Genomic DNA, 18,602 nt, shown 5'->3' with positions numbered 1-18,602 from the left:
CCGTTGGTAGGAATGTAAATTGGTGCAGCCACTATGGAAAACAGTATGGAGGTTCCTCAAAAAACTAAAAATAGAACTATCATATGATCTAGCAATTTCACCTCTGTGTATTTATCTGAAGAAAATGAAAATATAATTCAAAAATATATATGTACCCCTATGTTCATTGCAGCATTATTTACAATAGCCAATGTGGAAATATGGAAGCAACCTAAATGTCCATCTATAGACAAAGGGATAAAGAAGATGTGAGATACATATATATTATATATATATGTATTATATATATATAAGAGAATATTACTCAGCCATAGATATATACTCTATGTTATCACTTGCATGTGGAATCTAAAATACAAAACAACCCCTCAGGGGCAAAACTGCCCCTGGTTGAGAACCACTGCTTTTGACAAATTATTAAGCAGAGAGTATCTCATACTCCACTCTGAATCTGAATAACCACTGGCAAGAGATGATGATTCACAGAGACCATTTTAATCTTCTCATTAGTCATTATGATGCTTTTCCTATGCAAAAATAAAACTGACAACATTGCAAAAAAAACAAAAATACAAAACAAGTGAATAAATAAAATGAAATGAAACAGACTCATAGATTCAGAGAACAAACTGGTGGTTATCAGAGGGAAGGGGAGTAGGGGGTTAAGCAAAACAAGTAAAGGGGAATAAGAGGTACAAACTCCTAGATATAAAATAAGTAAATCATAGGGATGTAATGTACAGAATAGGGAATATAGTCAATACTATTGTAATAACTTTGTATGGTGACAGATGGACTTAGACTTATTGTGGTGATCAGTCTGTAATGTATATAAATGCTGAATCAGTATGTTGTACAATTGAAACTAATATAATACTGTATGTCAACTATACTTCAATTAAAAAATAAAAAGGGGGCTTCCCTGGTGGCGCAGTGGTTGAGAGTCCGCCTGCCGATGCAGGGGACACAGGTTCATGCCCCGGTCCGGGAAGATCCCACATGCCGCGGAGCGGCTGGGCCCGTGAGCCATGGCCGCTGAGCCTGCGCATCCGGAGCCTGCGCTCCGCAACGGGAGAGGCCACAACAGTGAGAGGCCCGCGTACCGCAAAAAATAAAAATAAAAAAATAAAAAGGAAAAAATGGATAAGGTAAAATAAATAATAAAAGAAAGAAATACAGTAAATCTGTAACTAAAATCTATCCCAAAGAAAATTCGAGTATAGATGACTACTGGTGATTTCTGCCAAACATTTAAAGAAAGAAATAATACCAATCTTGTACAACCTCTTTTAAGGAATATAGAGAGAGCACTTCTTCCTAACTCATTTTATGAGACCAGCATAAGCCTGATACAAAAATATACAAGGAAATTACAAGAAAAGAAAACTGCATAAGTGTACTTCTTATTAATTGATACACACATTAGTATAAAATATTAGAAAATCAGATCCAGAGAATACATGTACTACGTCATGACCAAATTCGCTTATTCTAGGAATAAAAAATGGTATAGGGACTTCCCCAGTGGTCCAGTGGTTAAGACTCCGCCTTCCAATGGAGGCCGTGGGTTTGATCCCTAGCGGGGGAACTAAGATCCCACATGCCATGGGGTGTGGGCAAAAAAATTTTTTTTAATGGTTTAAATTTTGAAAGTTAATCAATATAATTTACTTCTTTAACAGAAAGTGAACATTAAGGCCATATGATTACCTCAACAGATACAAAAAGGCATCCAATTAAATTAACCACTAGTTCATGATAAAAACTCTCAACAAACTAGTAATAGAAGAGAACCTCTTTAATATGATTAAGTTTATACATAAAAAGTCTATTGCTCACATATTTAATGGTGAAATGTTGAGTGCTTTCTCCCTGAGCTCAGAACAATTCAAATACATTCGTTTTCATCATTTCTGTTAATTATTGTTCCATAGGTCCCAATTAGTGCAAAAGGGCACAAAACAAGAATTATGAGGTATAAATATTGGAAAGGAGCAAGTAAAAATGTAATTCCAGGTGATGTGGTTGTCAATATAGAAAAACTCAAAAAAATATGTACACTATTAGAATTAATAAATGAATTTAGGTAGGTCACTAGATACAAACTCAATATATAAAAATCTATTGCATTTCTATATATTACACTTGCAAAAACAATTAGTCAATAAAATTTTAGATACAACACTATTAACAATAGCTTTGGAAACGGTCTAATATCTAGGAATGAACCTGATGAAAGACATGCAAGATTGCTAAACTGAAAAATACAAAACATTGTAGGGAAAACCACAGAACACTTAAACAAATAGATAAATATACCATGTTCATGGATTTGAAGACTCTGTTTTATAAAGACATCAATTCTCCCAAAATCAATTTATTGACTCAATGCAGTCACAGTCAAATTCCCAGCAAGGTTTTCTGTGGAAATTTATCAGGCAATTCTAAACTTTATATGGAAATGCAAGAGCCAAAAAATCAGGAAGAAATTGTTGGAAGATTTACAATATCAGATACCAAGACTTAGCATAAACCTACAATATTTAAGATAGTGTGGTACTGGTGCAGTGATAGATAAACAAACAGTGAAATAGAAGAGAGAGTCTAGAAACAGGCCCATGCCTATACAGTAACTTGATATACATCAAAGGTGCTACTGCAATTTTGTGGTAATGAGATTTTTTTTCAAAACGTGATGCTGGAGCAATTAGATAATTCATACGTAACAGACTTTAACCCTATTTTATACCATTTACAAAACTGAATTCCAATTGGATTATAGGCCTAATATGAAAGGAAATCAATAATTTTCTAGAACAGGGGTTAGTAAATTTTTTCTGTAAAGTACAAGATACTCAATATTTTCAATTTTGTGGTCCACATGGTCTCCGTTGCAACTACTCAACTCTGCTGCTACAGCACAAAAGCAACCATAGACAGTACACTAACGAATTGGAATCGCTGTGTTCCAATAAAAATTTATTTACAAAAACAGGTGGCAGGCCACATGGGCCATAGTCTGCTGACACGTTCTAGAAGATAACATAGACGAATAATTCCATGCCCTTGGGGTAGGCAGCGATTTCTTAAATAAGACCCAAAAAACCATGAACCATAAAAGATTTATAAATTCTGAAATTCTATTTATCGAAGTACACCATCAAGAGAGTGAACCAGAAAGTCACAGACTAAGAGAAGATATTTGTGATATATATGCATACATATATATATGCATGTTTATATACATATATCATAGATGTAGCATATATATCCAAAAAATATCTCATAGCCACAATATCTAAAGAATGCCAACAAATCAGTAAGAAAAAGATAAACAACACAATGAAGATAAACAGCTCAAACAAAATAAGAAAAATCTTGAGTGGGAGTTTTAGAAAACAGAATATCAGCATGGACATAAGTACATGAAAAGATATTCCATATGATTAGTTATCAAGCAAATAAAAATAAAACCAGAATGTAATATCAGTACGGACTCATCAGAATGGCTAAAATGAAAAGAATTGACAATATGCAGTGGTAACCAGAATATGGAGCAACTGGAACTGGAACTTCCATATGCAGTAATGAAAGTGTAAATTGTTACAATTACCTTGAATCACTCTACTAAAACCTCCTCTACGACCCAGCAGTTCCAGTACTAGGTATATAAGAGAAATGCATGAATATTGCAAAAGGCATGTACAAGGCAAGTCATAGCAGTTTTCTTCCTAATAGCCCCAAACTGAAAATAACTCAAATGTCTATCAGCAGAGGAATGGATAACTAAATTGTGGTGTATTCATATAGTGGGATACTATACGCAATAGAAAAGAACTGATAACATGGATTAGTATAGTAGACATGATGTGAAACTAAAAGAGCCAGACACAAAATTAGAACAAGCTGTATGATTCTATTTCTATGAATTTCAGGGAGAGATAAAATAATCTGTGGTGGTGGGTACAATGGAGGACCACAATGGAGCATTCTAGGGAGCAGAAATATTCTACATCTTGATCTGGGTAGTGGTTACATGAGTAATACACGTGTAAAAATTCATTGGGCTATATACTTATAATTTGTGCACTTTAGTCTCAGTATGTTAAAACTCAAAAAAAAAAACTTTAAAAAATCATAGAAATTTACAGGATATATTTTCACTGAAAGATTCAAACAACACTGAAATATAGAGACTAAAACATTAGTCTTACCTCTGTTTCCTGTCCCTCATTATTGCTGTCCTCCCTAAAAAAAAACATTAGGTGATTCTACTTCCAAATTATTTTTTATACATTTACATGCACATATATATGTGCATATATATATATGTATATGCACATGTATGTGTAACATTAAAAAATTCACATTCACACTTCACAATAATTCTGTAATTTTATTTTTAGCCTAAAAATACATCTCTCAGCTCTTTCTGTCAAATACAGATCAGTCTCATTTTAACAGCTATACAGTATTCTATTGTATCAATGTAACATAATTAATTAATTTCCCTACTAACGGATATATAAATTACTCCTAATTTTTCACTACTTGAAACAATGTTGCAACAAACTTTCTTAAAATTTCCTGGTGCACACAAACAAGTATTTTCTTTTTTGTGCACTATGAACAATTCTTTTGGCTGAAACAGTAGAAACAAAATTGCTGAGTAAAAGAAATTGTAGAGTAAAAATTTTGGTAAATTCTGCTAAATTGCTTTCTAAGAAAATCTTACAAATTACATTCTGACCAACAGTATATGAAAATACCTGTTTCCCAACATCTTTATAAACACTAGATATTATCAATCTCTTACAAATTTGCCAGTTCTAAGGGCAAAAAAAAATGCAATTCACTGTTATTTTAAATTACTTTTTATTCATTATTTACATTTCTCCTTATGGAAGTGGTTATTTAGATCCTTTGCACATGTTTTTATTAGGTTGTTTATATTTTTATTATCAATTTTGGGGTGTTCTTTATTAAATGTAATAATATATATTTTGAAAATATTTTCTCCTGGTTTGCCACTTTTAACTTTCTTTTTCTTATCATATAGCATTAGCCAGGACTCTCAAAGCAATATTGAAAAAACTTTCATAGGAAAGCTTCTAATACTTCATTAGCTATGATGCTTGTGTATGCAGATATCTTTCATTAAAACAGAGAAGTTTCTTTCTATTTCTGGTTTGCAAAAGTGGTTTTCTTTCTAATCAACCTAGGGGCAGGACAGGAATAAACACACAGACGTAGAGAATGGACCTGAGGACACAGGGTGGGTGAAGGGTAAGCTGGGACGAAGTGAAAGAGTGGCATTGACATATATACACTACCAAATGTAAAATAGCTAGTGGGAAGTAGCTGCATAGCACAGGCTTCTGTGCTTTGTGACCACCTAGAGGGGTGGGATAGGGAGAGTGGGAGGGAGATGCAAGAGGAAGGGGATATGGGGATACATGTATACATATAGCTGATTCACTTTGTTATACAGCAGAAACTAACACAACATTGTAAAGCAATTATACTCCAATAAAGATGTTAACAAAAATAGATGTCAAATTGTATCAAATGCCATTTGTATCTCTTAATATTTTTTTTATTTTGAATGTAATGATTTGCATTAATATATTTTGAATTTTGAATCAGCCTTGAATACCTTAGATAAATAGCTTAGATAAATCCTTCTTACTTATGACATTTAAAAAATACATTTCTGGCATTAGTAAAGTGTTACTAATACCAACACTTAAGATATCTGTATATGTGTTCATAAGTGAGTGTACTGTACGCTTTTCTTGCCAGTTTTAAAATTCAGGCCATGTCAGCTCCAATGTAAATGGGTTAGAAAACTTTCTATTTTTTCCATGCTTTGGATTAACTAATTAATATACCATAGGGATTATTTGTTCCTTACTTATAGAACCATCTTTGTTTGGTGACCTTTTATGAGAGAGCTTTGACTATGCTCTCACTGTTTTTATTGTTGTTGTTTTAAGGTGACTATTTCTTCATGGGTCAATTTTGGTGATTTCTATTTTCCAGAAATTATTTTAATCTAGAATTTTCTAATTTATTATCTTAAATTTTGTATTCATCTCAGATTTTTTAGAATCTACTCTATACTTATAATGTCCCTTTCTTATTTCAAAGGTTGATAATTCTGTCTCTCTTTCTTTTTTTTTTAACCTTGATTAAACATTCTAGACTTCTGATATTTTTGCTTCTTTTCAGATGATCAGTTTTAATTTTATTCAGATTAACTCTACTCCTTATTTCATGCATTTCTGGTTTTTTCTTTAGTAATACTTTCCTTATATATTTTTATTTTTCTTCCTTTAGCTTCTTGAACTGTATGCACGATTTACTTCCATTCAATCTTTTCCTATTTTCTAATGCATGCATCCAGGGCTATAAGTTTTCTCTGAGTATGTATAGATTTTGAATTGTATTGATCTCATTGTTCTTCTTGTTGTAGCAGTTAAATATACTGGCTCTGGACTATACTATCTAGGTTCAAATCCCAACTCTGTCATCTATGGACTATGTGCCCTTGGGCAGGTTATTTAACAGAGCTTTGTGTTTCAGTTCTTCATCTGTGAAATGAGATGATAATGGAATCAACTTCTCAGGATTATTGTGATAATAAAATGAGATAATCCAGGTGGATCACTTACCACAAAGCTGGTTGCATAGTAATGTTTAATAAATTTTTGGTATTGTTATGTTTAAATAATTGATAGCTTCAGTTTACATTTCTTTTCATTAAAGTTATTCTAAGTTAAAGTTATTTAAAGGTGTGGGTTTTTTATTTCCAAGTTATAAAAATTGTATTCTTTTGTACTAACTCCAAATTTTATTGCAGTGTGATCAAAGAATGTGACCTGAATGATTTCTTATCTGGGAATTTATTAACATTTTCTTTTCTCTCTTTGTTTTAGAAAGTAGTTAATGTTGCATGTGTGTTAGAAGAGATTATGCATTCACCATTTATTGTGTACAGTCCTTTACACCTATTCAGTCAAGTTTCTTTATTGTGTTATTCAAATTCTCACTACGCTTGCTTCCTTTTTTCCTACTTTATCTGTCAATATCTGAGTTGAAGTCTTCCAAAACAGCTGTGTATTTTTCATCACTACCTGTATTTCTATCAGTTTTTACTTTATACGTTATATTATAAACATGACTTTTGATGTTATATTGTTAGGTTTGTAAAGGTTCATTATTAATTGACCTTTTAGAACTTTCCTCTTATCTCTTCATCACACCTTGTCTCTGCCATCTTTATGCTGCATTCATCCAAAACAGGGGTGGCAGGCAGGCTAAACCTGTCCTGCTGCCTGTTTTGTAAATAAAGTTTTATTGGAACACAAACAGGCCCATTCAATTACATATTATCTATGGCTTCTTTCACACTATAGCAGCAGAGCTGAGTAGTTAAGACAGAGTCTGTATGGACCACAAAGCTGAAAATATTTACTCTCTGGTCTTTTACAGAAAAAGTCTGCCAGCATCTAATTAGATTTTAATTTTATGTTACTAATTTTTAAACACAGGCCATAATTAGACAAGTTAACTAGTTTCTTTCCTTTCCACTGTTTCTTGAATATCTTCACCTTTCTTGGATTCATTATTTATTTTATTAAAATTCATCCAAAAGTCAGTTATCCTTTCAAGGAATTTCTATTGATGATACACATCTGCTGAGTCTTCTTATTTTGAAAATCATGTTTTTAACCCCTAAGATCACTGTTTGCTTCCTTTCCACTAATGTAATAATGTCCTAATCTCTTTGAAGATAACTGTTAATTTGTAGCAAGTATATATTTTACTTATAGTTATATTTTTCTTAAAATAAGATGAAATTTATACTTGCTTTTCATTTATCTTTCCACAGGTATTATTTCAGTATTTACTGAGTTTGTTGCCTCTACAAACTTGGGTTATTCTTACGTTGATTTATCTTTTACTTTGTAAATGAAAATTCCTTTTAGTGCTCTACTTCTGCTTAATGTGAGTTGACTCCAGTGATTATAGGAGAAGGGAAGGACATACTGCTGGGCAGAGTGATTTCAGAGTGAGGGGTCTCCCTGTCCCTCCTGGAGTCCATTGCTATTATTCTATCTTTGGCTCCCAGGACCCACAGGCTCACTGCTTTAATCTGGGGACAATTCTAACCAGGAAAAGGGAAGGAGATCAGCAGTCCAGCTGCTCCAACTGCTATGTCTTCATTCATTGCTCTGGTCATTACGCTAGCACCCTCTACGCACTGAATCTGCTCTTTCTGAGATGGGAGCAGCCCTGAAATTGCTTCTAATCCTTTAGCAGTCTTAAGCTTAGGAGTATTTGAGGTTCAGGTGCTCTAATTTGTTTTTCCAAGAAAATTTTCCAAATTTTCTAATACACTGATGACACTTTTTTGTCCCCAGTCCTGTTACCAATTATTCCTCTCCCCCTTCCCCTTTCCCCCATCTCTCAACCTTTTCTGTCATTTCGTAAGATTTGGTAGAGGTAAGCTTCCTTCAGTCTGACGTCTTGATTTAATCTTCAAACACAGGATTTTAAAACTAACCCTTTCAAAACACCATTAAATATAATTTATTTGTGGGTGATAACTTATTATCTTACCATTTTTAAAATTTCAAAACATTTAAAAACATACTCAGAAAGAGCATCTACGACACAGAAAGAACATTGAAGCCCTACTCCAACAGCATCTCTGAGGGGACTCGAAATGAGAAAACGATGTTCACCGATTAGAGTGAAAAGGGGTACTTAGTCTTGAGTCACTTGCCTTTAAAAATAGATTCGGTGGTCCATTCAATTAAAAAGTGTTCCTTCATGGGGGTGGGAGACACCGGTTGCTGCAGAGCTGTAATCATTTAGCATTTTCTGCCTGATAACAAATGACACATTAGGCAGCAATCAGTGACATCTGTGACATATTCAGTCAGAAAAATCTGACTAACAAGCTCATCCTGTTTTGGAATGCTACCCCCATCCTGCCATACCTCAATCCCTGCCTGCCAAGCAGCCTGTTCAGTTAGCCTGTTTATGAGCTAACTTTTAACAGTTTTTAATCCTGATTTAAGGGAACTCTACCCAGAGCAGCTGGAAAACATAAACCCTGACGCCCCCCTCCGTCAATCACACACACACACATTATCTGGGCTCTTAAGTCCCTGGGAAGAGTAGCTGGTCTCATTGGGCTTTCTTTTGGGACCTCAGAAGGGATACATATGGATGTGAAATTCCTATGAATACTCTGAGATTCCTCAATTGATTATTAACACCTTCCCTTCTTTCTCCATTTCCAGTGTTGGGTTTATTTGCAGGGGTTGCCTCTGTACATTCTCAGAACTCTCTGAGACAGCATTAGATGAATCTCAAAATTTTCTCTGCTTGGTGTAGGCCAAAAATTTTCCCCTTGCCATTAATGATGCCTATCTCACTATCAACTGTGCCCCAATTTCAACCTGGCAGGGTTTGAATGTCCTTCCACACTGATCAAAAAATCTCCTGTGGCAGCTGCCTCAGGTGCAGTGTGGCTTTGGATGACCAAGACCTGTGCTTTATCAGATTTTCAAGTGGTGGCACATGGTCCCTCGGCTGCTGGTCCATTTGATTTTCAGGGCCCCTGTTACTGTCAAGGTCCTTGTCTTCCACCATCATCCTATGTCTTCCCTTCCCTTCTCTACCTCCTCAGGAATATACAGGAAATTCACATTTATTTGGCTCTTACGAAGTATAAGACATTGTGCTAGGTATTTTCACAAATATTTTTCATCAAACATTCAGCATAACTATGTAAGGGAGTCCTATTTCCCCACTTCTACCACTTTGAAACTGAGGCTCAGAGAGTTGTGAGGGGCTTGTCTGGGACTACAAAAGTGGCAAGGGGTATGGCTGGGATTTGGGTCCTGGACTCTCAGCTCCGAAGCCCAAGGGATGTTCCTGAGAGTGAGCCTCAAGCCTGGCCTGTCCAAGAGTGTGGATCTGAATTCAGATGAGAAACTGGAGGCTGAAGGGAGAAAGTAGCTGACTCTTCTACTTAAAAGGAAGAGGGGGCTTCCCTGGTGGCGCAGTGGTTGAGAGTCCGCCTGCTAATGCAGGGGACACGGGTTCGTGCCCCGGTTCGGGAAGATCCCACGTGCCACGGAGTGGCTAGGCCCGTGAGCCATGGCCACTGGGCCTGCATGTCCGGAGCCTATGCTCCGCAACGGGAGAGGCCACAACAGTGAGAGGCCCGCGTACCGCAAAAAATAAAACAAAACAAAACAAAACAAAAAAAAGGAAGAGGGCTGGCCAAAGTACCTTTAAAACTGGTGAATCATAGCACCAGATGTCTAGCTGAACAGACAATATTTGGCTGCTTGGGAAATTTTTGTATAGTCACAGAGACATGAATTTTAAGTATGAATTAACTAAATTCTTAGTACCTGCACTATTATTACGGACAAGCTATTGAGTTTTCTTATTAGCCCATTCTGCTTTTTCCTGCATCCTGCCTTTGTTTTTCTTGGCCTAAACAAAAGGAGTTCTCTCTAACTCAATAATTCAATTCAACAAACATTTATTATTTGGCTACTTTATGGTAGGGACTGTACTATACGTAGGAGATACAGAAAAGAATAAAAACATAGGGCTTCCCTGGTGGTGCAGTGGTTGGGAGTCCGCCTAACGATGCAGGGGACACGAGTTCGTGCCCCGGTCCGGGAAGATCCCACATGCCGCGAAGCGGCTGGGCCCGTGAACCATGGTCGCTGAGCCTGTGCGTCCGGAGCCTGTGCTCCGCAACGGGAGAGGCCACAGCAGTGAGAGGCCCGCGTACCGCAAAAAAAAAAAAAAAAATTATAAAAACATACATCCTAACCACATACAGTTCACAGTACTTGGAGCCAACGGTGGGGAGGGTAGGTACAAGAAATTGACAAGTAAGCCTACAATTACCATATAATGAGATAGTGTCTTTGACATAAGGCTGTGTGAGGTCCTAAAGGACCACAGAAAAGGGACAGCTAACTCAACCCGGGTGCGGGTGAGATAAGGAATGGATAAGGTAAGACTTTCAAGAGGACGCAATTCTTGACATTTAATTGAGCCCTTCAGATGGTCAGGACCATAACCACATGTGTAAGAATCTTTTGGAAGAGAGAGATCCACCCTAAAGTAAGGTAGCAATGGAAACCTTCTCCTGAGGATCTGAGGAAATAAACCACTTGCTAGAACTGCATTGGAACCTAAGTGGACTTTTAGTTCCCTAGCTCTCTTCAAGTCTGTATGAAGTCACTTAGACTTTCTGCTCCTTGGTTTCTGGTCAGTTATTCTGGATTTCCCCAAGGCCTGGCCAATAATCTGCTCTTCCTCATTTGTGCCCTCTTACTCTGGAGCTCCATCAAAAAATCTCCCCAGTTTCTATCCACCTCTGGGCCTACTGCTCCTACCATTACTAAGCAACTATCTTATCTTCTGAAAGCCTTTTCTGCTTGTCTTCTCACAGTTGCCTCTTACTTATTCCCTCTACTGGTTGCTGCTGCCTAATGCTTTCTGAGGTCTGCCTCTCTTGTGTCTCTTACCTACTTTATTTTTTTTTTACCGCCAACTGCCTAACTGTCTCTCTTTATCATATTCATATTCTCCAAGAAAGGAATCAATTTGTTAATTAATTACTAACCTCTTCCTTGAGCAAAGACCTTATATTTAGCCAGCTCACAGGTCACTGTCCATCCAGGGGACTGGTTGCCCTTATGTTGGATGCTGAGCCCTGTTCCAACCACAGACCCAGGGTTACAAGTGACAAGGATGGAGGCTTACATCAGCTGAGCCCTTTAGAAGGTAGCTACAGAAGGCAGAAATCTGAGAGCTTGGCCAACTCAGGAGAATGATGCTAATAGGTACATTAGAGGCACTATAAATAGGAAAAACAAAAGATTTCTTAAAAACCCATACTAACATCAAACCACAATTCTTATTTGGTACAACTTCAGGTAATGGGGGCGGGAGGGAAGGATGAAGAAAAACAGGAAGTTCCTGGGAGTATGTATATTTATATACAAAAAAGAGCAAAGAAAATAAATATACCCAAGGAAAGGACACAAGTTGGCCTACTTCATAGGAAAGGATCTTTCCTGAGGTTCCTAAGAAGAAAGTCCAAAGACTTCCTCCTCTTCTCAAATACATGAGGGATGACATAAAGAGTGTAGTGAATGTGACTGTTAGTTTTATGTGTCAACTTGACTTGACTAGGCTAATGTACCAGTTATTCAATTAAATGCTAACCTACGTGTTGCTGTGAAGGAATTCTGTTAGATGTGGTTAACATCTACAATCATTGGACTTTAAGTAAAGGAGATTATCCTTGATATTCTGGGTGGACTCCATCTAATCAAGTGAAAGGCCTTAAGAGCAAAACTAAGGTTTTTCCTAAGGAAGAAGAAATTCCACCTGTAAACTGCAGCGCCTGTTCCTGCCCAAGAGTTTCTGGCCTGTCAGCCTGCTGGCCTGCCTTACAGAGTTTGGACCTATTAACCCGCACAATCAGGCAAGCCAGTTCCTTTAAATTATATATTATAATAGAATAATTACAATAAATATTGCGATAAATATGTGATCATAATGAATATTACAAGAAATTTATAATATATTCTACTGGTTGTTCTCTGATACAACCCTGCCTTATACAGCGAGGACAGAAGCAGAGATTTGGAATTTGGTACCCAGCACAACCTTTATCATCAGCTATTCACTCCGGTTAGGCCAGTCTCCTGTTTGTCTCTTTAGTCATGCTGATTTTCCTGCTTCTGTTCACACTGCTTTTCCCTTCTGGCTTGCTGACATTCTCTCTCCCACTTTCACAAACTTCTTCCCTTTCCTTACACTCCAACTCTGTCCGAAGCCCTCTGTGAAGCCACCTCTGTTTTACTTTTTTTTGGCCCTCCGTGAAGCCACCTCCATTTGCTCTTTGCTTTCTCTTAACTCCCTCAGCAGTTATTAGCTGTGCCATTCACTGTGATGCTTAACCTTACACATCTCGCTTAACACTGCTTTGTATATAGTATCCACCACTAGTTAGGTTTAAAGCTGTAAGTACACATTTGGGCGTTCAAGAAATGTCACATTTCTTTATTGTGTTTAAATCAAATTAAATTCACGTCAGACTTAAATGATCCCAGCCTTAATTCCACTGAAGTAGAAGGAACTCCAATCCCAGTTATTACTGGGCTTCCCTCCGTTCTTCCCTAGAAATGCACTAGAGTCTGGAAGATTTATGTTGAGCCCAGAAAATGGGGGAAGATGGACTTTGACAACTTCATTGTTCAGGGATACATGGTCCCTAGAAGCCAAGCAACAGCTCTGCTCATAGACCAAGAGTGGTAGGGCGATCCAGCCTCCATAGGGTCACCATGCATCTGTCTGAGGTCTGGCTATCACTTGGGGTGATCGAGGAAACAGGGCTGGTGTCCCCACTACTGCAACCCTGAACTTTGACTCTTTTCCAGTTTGGGAAATTTTTTCATTTGCAACAGTTCCACCTACGCACAACCCCTCCTTCCTTCTCTCTCTTCCCTCCTTTCCCTCACCAGATGCCCCTACCTCTTGAACTCCCTAGCAAAATCCCTCTAGGAGCAAGGAACCTGGAAGGCAAATTGCTGGGCACAACTCCAGGGGTAACAGCATCCTAAGGAGTTGTGGTCCAGGAGGCTTCAATTACAATGTGAGTGGTGCCCCCTGGAATGGTCTAATACGGAGCTCCTGTAAACTTCTTTCTGCCTAGAAGCACAAAACTCCCTTGAAGCATGTTTGGAATGGAGAGGAGGGAAAATATAAGGGGAACATAAACCAAATTAATAGCTCAATAAATTATCCTGGCACACACTTATTTTTTTGTTTGTTCCCTGCATTTTCACTTCATGTTTAAAAATATGTGTGGGCTGATATGTCTATGTTCCAATTAGATTATGAACTTCTTGAAGATTAGAACAATACTGTATTTACCACTTATTTTTTTAATTTTTTTTTTGATTTATTGATTTATTTTGGCTGTGCTGGGTCTTAGCTGTGGCACGCAGGATCTTTGTTGAGGCATGTGGGCTCTTTAGTTGCGGCACGCGAACTTCTTAGTTGTGGCATGCGGATTCTTAGTTGCGGCACGCATGTGGGATCTAGTTCCCCGACCAGGGATCGAACCCAGGACCCTGCATTGGCAGCACAGAGTCTTACACACTGGTCCACCAGGGAAGTCCCTTACCACTTATTTTTAAATCTTTCTGTAGTTTCAGCATAATAATTAGTATGTAAGAGGGACTTAAATGTGTCTTGAACTGAGGAGTGATGAGTTTGTGGATTACTGACTAGGCTCTACCAGTTCAGACTGCACCCGTGCTGACCTCTTCATTGTAGGACTGGCTCTAGTGTCTTTTTACTGTCACTTTTAGGGTTAGGTAAATATGCTTTTCCTTTACCGGCTTCTGTTCATAGCTGCTGCTGGCCTGAATATCCAAGATATCAAATTTCTACTTGGGACCTTTCTGGCCCCAAGTAAAAGTAAACATTTCTTTTAAAATTCAGACGGATGATATTAACTTGAACCTTCTTTCATAAAAAGAGAATGCAGGTCACAACATAAACGTGTATTGTAACAACAGTGGAAAATTTCTAAATGAAATCAAAGCAGTACCTGGCATTCATTTTCATAATACCTTTCACTTGAAGAGCCAAGTACATTACGAGAACTTTATCCCAATAATCCTTAGGAGTAAGTAAAGGGACCTGACAGAATGACTGGTATAGATAGGGTCACATAGCCAGGTAGTGACAGGGTTGTTAACACCTTGCTGCCTTACCCAGTATTTGAATAGTTAGGCTACTTCCCCTTAACAAACCATTGTTTTGATGACATAATAGAATATTTGCGCTCTAACAGGAGAAATCATATTTTCACATCATGCTAACATTAGTAAGTATGGCGTGGAGAAAATTTAACCAAATTTGCCAATATGCACTTGGTTTTGAGCCTTCCAACCTCCCTCTTCTGTAATCTTGCTTCCTCTTTGTTGTCTTCCCCCTGACTGCCCTCACCTCCCTCCCTCTAATGCTAGTAAAAGACTGAAAACTCAATTACATTACAGCACTGGAACTTGATACATCAGCTCCCCTTGTACTACATGCATTTTGAAAGACAAGAGCTTAGTCCAAAGAAATTAATCATTACTTTCTGATACACAGAAAGTTTTTTTGGAGATGGAAAGCCTTCCTTCCCTGTTCCCTTAAATAATAACATGTAGATAATTACATATTCCACTTTCAGCTGCTAGAGGGAAAAGTTTGCAATGGAAGAAGGCAGAGGAAGTAATGATAAAGGAAAAAAGGATGAGGGAATCCTTTGTTTTTAAGAGGGAAAGGAAAAGAGGGTAGAACCTGATCTTTTCCACATCTGTAAACCACCATATTTGGTGGAAATTAAATGTACACTTTAAGCACTTAACCAGTATTAACCAATGATGAGCCTATTTGAGGCCTCATTTTGTCAGAACAATCGTAACTAACACAGAGTAACATTTAGTAAAATGGGCTGTGTCTCCCTCCCCTCCTTTCCCTCCCCTATACACTCCATTAAGGATCTGAGCACAGAGCTAACACTGGGTTCTGCATTATGCACTCATCTCATGTGCCCTTTCATGGCTTCACACCAGTGTTCATGCTGCTCCTTGACCTGAAAACATCTTCCCTCAGTGTACTGCCTGTTGAATTTCTATTCACCCGATGAGACCCCATTCAAATGATAGCCAAGAGGCCTTCTCCAAAAGCTCTTTTACCTTGAGCAGGACCAATCCCTCCCTCCACTATACTCATCACCTTGTGTAACTAATATATATTAATAGGTCTCTCTTCTCCCCAGAATGTAAACTACTTCAAGTTAGGACCAGGTCTTACCTATCTATTTATTTATATTTTCAATGCCTGACACTCTTATGTATGGGGTATAATAAATGTGTGATAAACATATGTACATAAACATATGTACTCCTGTAGTTTCATAAAGGAGACAAAGTTTAGACATAAGAGAGCAAGATGGTATAATGTACTGGGCTAAGAAAATTCAGGTTAGGTAACTACTCAGTTCAACAAATATGAACACCCAGGAGTAAGGAATTGTGTCCCGGGATTACTAAGATAAAATAAGGCTTCGAGGTACTCACGATCCACCTTATAGATTGTCTTTCTCTGTGTACAGCATTTCCCTGGTTTAGGTATCACCTTATGTGTTTCTCACAATAACCCTGTGAGATAGGTCATGATTTTCATTTTTATAGAGATGAGAACAGAGGGTTTGAATTCCTAGGTTTTCTGACTCTCAGACTGGAGTCTTTCTTCCCCACTACATCAGTGTTTCTCAAAATTTTCCACGGGAGTACACTTTCCCAGGGAGAACAGACTTATACTCCTCAGGGTTGAGAAACAAAAGCTCAAAATTTAGTGTATTCTCTTGAAAATTCATGTTCACTATAATGTTTTCTGCTACTTCTCACTGAGTCAAACCGAAGGTCTGAGGAAATCAGCCACATTGATTCTGGGTCCCTGAGGGACCTTAGTACAGAGTTTCAGAACCAGAGGGGGGCAAACACAATTTCAGAAGCACCATGGCTACACTGCCACCTTTACTCAAGGTATCTGGGTTTGGCTTGAGTCCCCACCCACGATTTTGAATAACTTCATCAGATTTCTTTTAGGTTTCTACTGGTATAACCGTATTCACCGCCCTCTCAGAAGACGGTAACAAAACACACACTCCACTCCCAGATTTTAAGTGAGCAGTGGGGGCTGACTCTTTAAAGCCTCCCTGCAAGGATGTCCATTCTGGCAATAAGATCTCTTAAGTCTGACATTATCTGCGACCCCTCTCATTGCTGGTTGAACCTAAGAGTCCCAGATGTCAACCCCCCGTGGGCCCTTGAGGGTCCACAGGCTCAACACTGCCCTCTCGTCAGCACCGCCGCTAGAGGGCAGTTCAGGGTTGCGGCTCTGCTGTGCCCTCTAGTGGCTGCTGGGATGACATGCTCTTTTATGGAACCTATAAAACACTGAAAAATTGCAGTCGGGAAGTCAGCCTGTGTGACACCCGGTAGTAAATTTTAAAAGAAACGTCTTGGTTATCAGCTTCCTTTTCTTAAGGCGTTTGGCAGTCTCAGATACATTACCCTTCTTGGATGAACCTCCTCCCTAGGGTCTCCCCCTCCCAGGGTGTGGCAACGTGGAGCCATCATTCTCTCTTGGCAAGGTAAAAAAATTAGAACCTGGGAGACTTTGCAACTTTCCCCAATGCCTTTTTACTCCCTCCATCTTCCCCATGGATATACAGCTTAGATATGCATTCAAGATTTTTCAGTATAACTTCATTTTCACCAAGGCTTGTAAGCTCTGGCATTAGACTTCAGGATTCAAATCCTGGCTCCCTCATTTACTATTTGGGTCACTTTAAGAATGTTAACCTCGCTAAGCTTCTGGTTCATCTGTAAAATAGGGAGACTAGTACTACATTATACAATTTGGGGATGACAATATATGGAAAGTGCTAGGTCGGTCTTGCACAGTAAAAAGTGCTCAGCAAACATCAGCCATTTTCATTCTTCAAAGCTTCTGTCTAGTGCACAGCACGTCTATCAATTTGAAAAAGCCTGTTTTTACATAGAACATAAGGGTCCATAAGCAAAATGAATTCATAAACAACTAATATTTTCTAAAAATGGCTAAGCTAATAGTGACCCTAAGTTATGGAAAAGGGTGCTTGTTTGTGTGGCAGAGTCAGTGCGGTGGGTTTCAGGGTGCAAAGGAATCCAAGGGGCTTCGAATCCTCATGGAGGAGCTGTCTTGCACGCAGGTGTCCTTCCTCCCTCCTACTCCTCCTGCTCCCACCATGTGCAAGAACTCAGGGTGAAGCTGGGAGTGGATTCTCTGAGTCAGGCCTGAGGGCACAGTGGTGCAAAAGCAAAAAGGTTCCAGGCCAAGGCAGGGAACCTAGAACTCCAAAGGCCAAGAAACCCAAGCCAATCAGATTCCCCACCCAGGAGGAGTCTAAAAGGTGGCAGGGACTCACTGCCCAAAGTCCAAGCACTGCAGGAAAGTGGCCAGAGAATCTGACAGGTAGAAACCTGATAGAAACTGTCAGAAAAGTTAAAGCAGAATAGCTCATAACACCCACAGGCCCATAGAAAGGTCAGTGTGAGCTGAGCAGCTGTTCCGTCTGGTGCCAGAGGCCTTGGCTGTAGTCTTCTACACCCAGGCAGTTTAGGCCTCCTTGATCAGCCCCACCAGGAAAAGCCAATTCTTCTGCTCTTAAAGGGGACTTGCATGTTTCTGGCAGGGAGTCTTACTCTTGGTGGGCAAAGCTAGCTCTTAAGGATGAGTAGCGTGGTAGGGGGCAGAGAGTACGTCCAGGGGTTCAACTGGCTCCGAAGGAAGGAGCTTGTGGCTGGAGCCTGAGCCTCCATGTTGTGAGAACTACACGCGTTTCTTTCCGAGGCAGGCAGGGGCCTTGGCTGCCAGGGACCCTGACAAGCCGCGACTTGAGCTGTGCCTGAGAGCCTGGGTTGGCTGGAGAGCGGTAT

General features: G+C 38.7%; 1 protein-coding gene across 2 annotated transcripts in view; it reads right to left on the bottom strand.

The window, feature by feature from the left end:
• TEX9 (testis expressed 9) overlaps positions 1-18,602 on the bottom strand; it is a 217,058-nt gene that overhangs the window by 197,266 nt on the left and 1,190 nt on the right. The window contains exons 3-4 of one of the 2 annotated variants that reach the window (XM_029236542.1): positions 8,792-8,893; positions 4,215-4,248 (exon numbers count right to left, since the gene is read on the bottom strand). In XM_029236542.1, the coding sequence (XP_029092375.1) occupies positions 4,215-4,248; positions 8,792-8,879 (122 nt within the window). In that variant the 5' untranslated portion in view covers positions 8,880-8,893. The remainder of the gene's footprint in view (positions 1-4,214; positions 4,249-8,791; positions 8,894-18,602) is intronic. The other variant, XM_029236543.1, reaches the window with a different exon arrangement.

Source organism: Monodon monoceros, unplaced genomic scaffold (genome assembly GCF_005190385.1).
Source record: "Monodon monoceros isolate NGI ecotype Baffin Bay Population unplaced genomic scaffold, NGI_Narwhal_1 Super_Scaffold_21, whole genome shotgun sequence".
Lineage (NCBI taxonomy): Eukaryota > Metazoa > Chordata > Mammalia > Artiodactyla > Monodontidae > Monodon > Monodon monoceros.
This window is presented reverse-complemented; position numbering and strand designations above follow the sequence as displayed.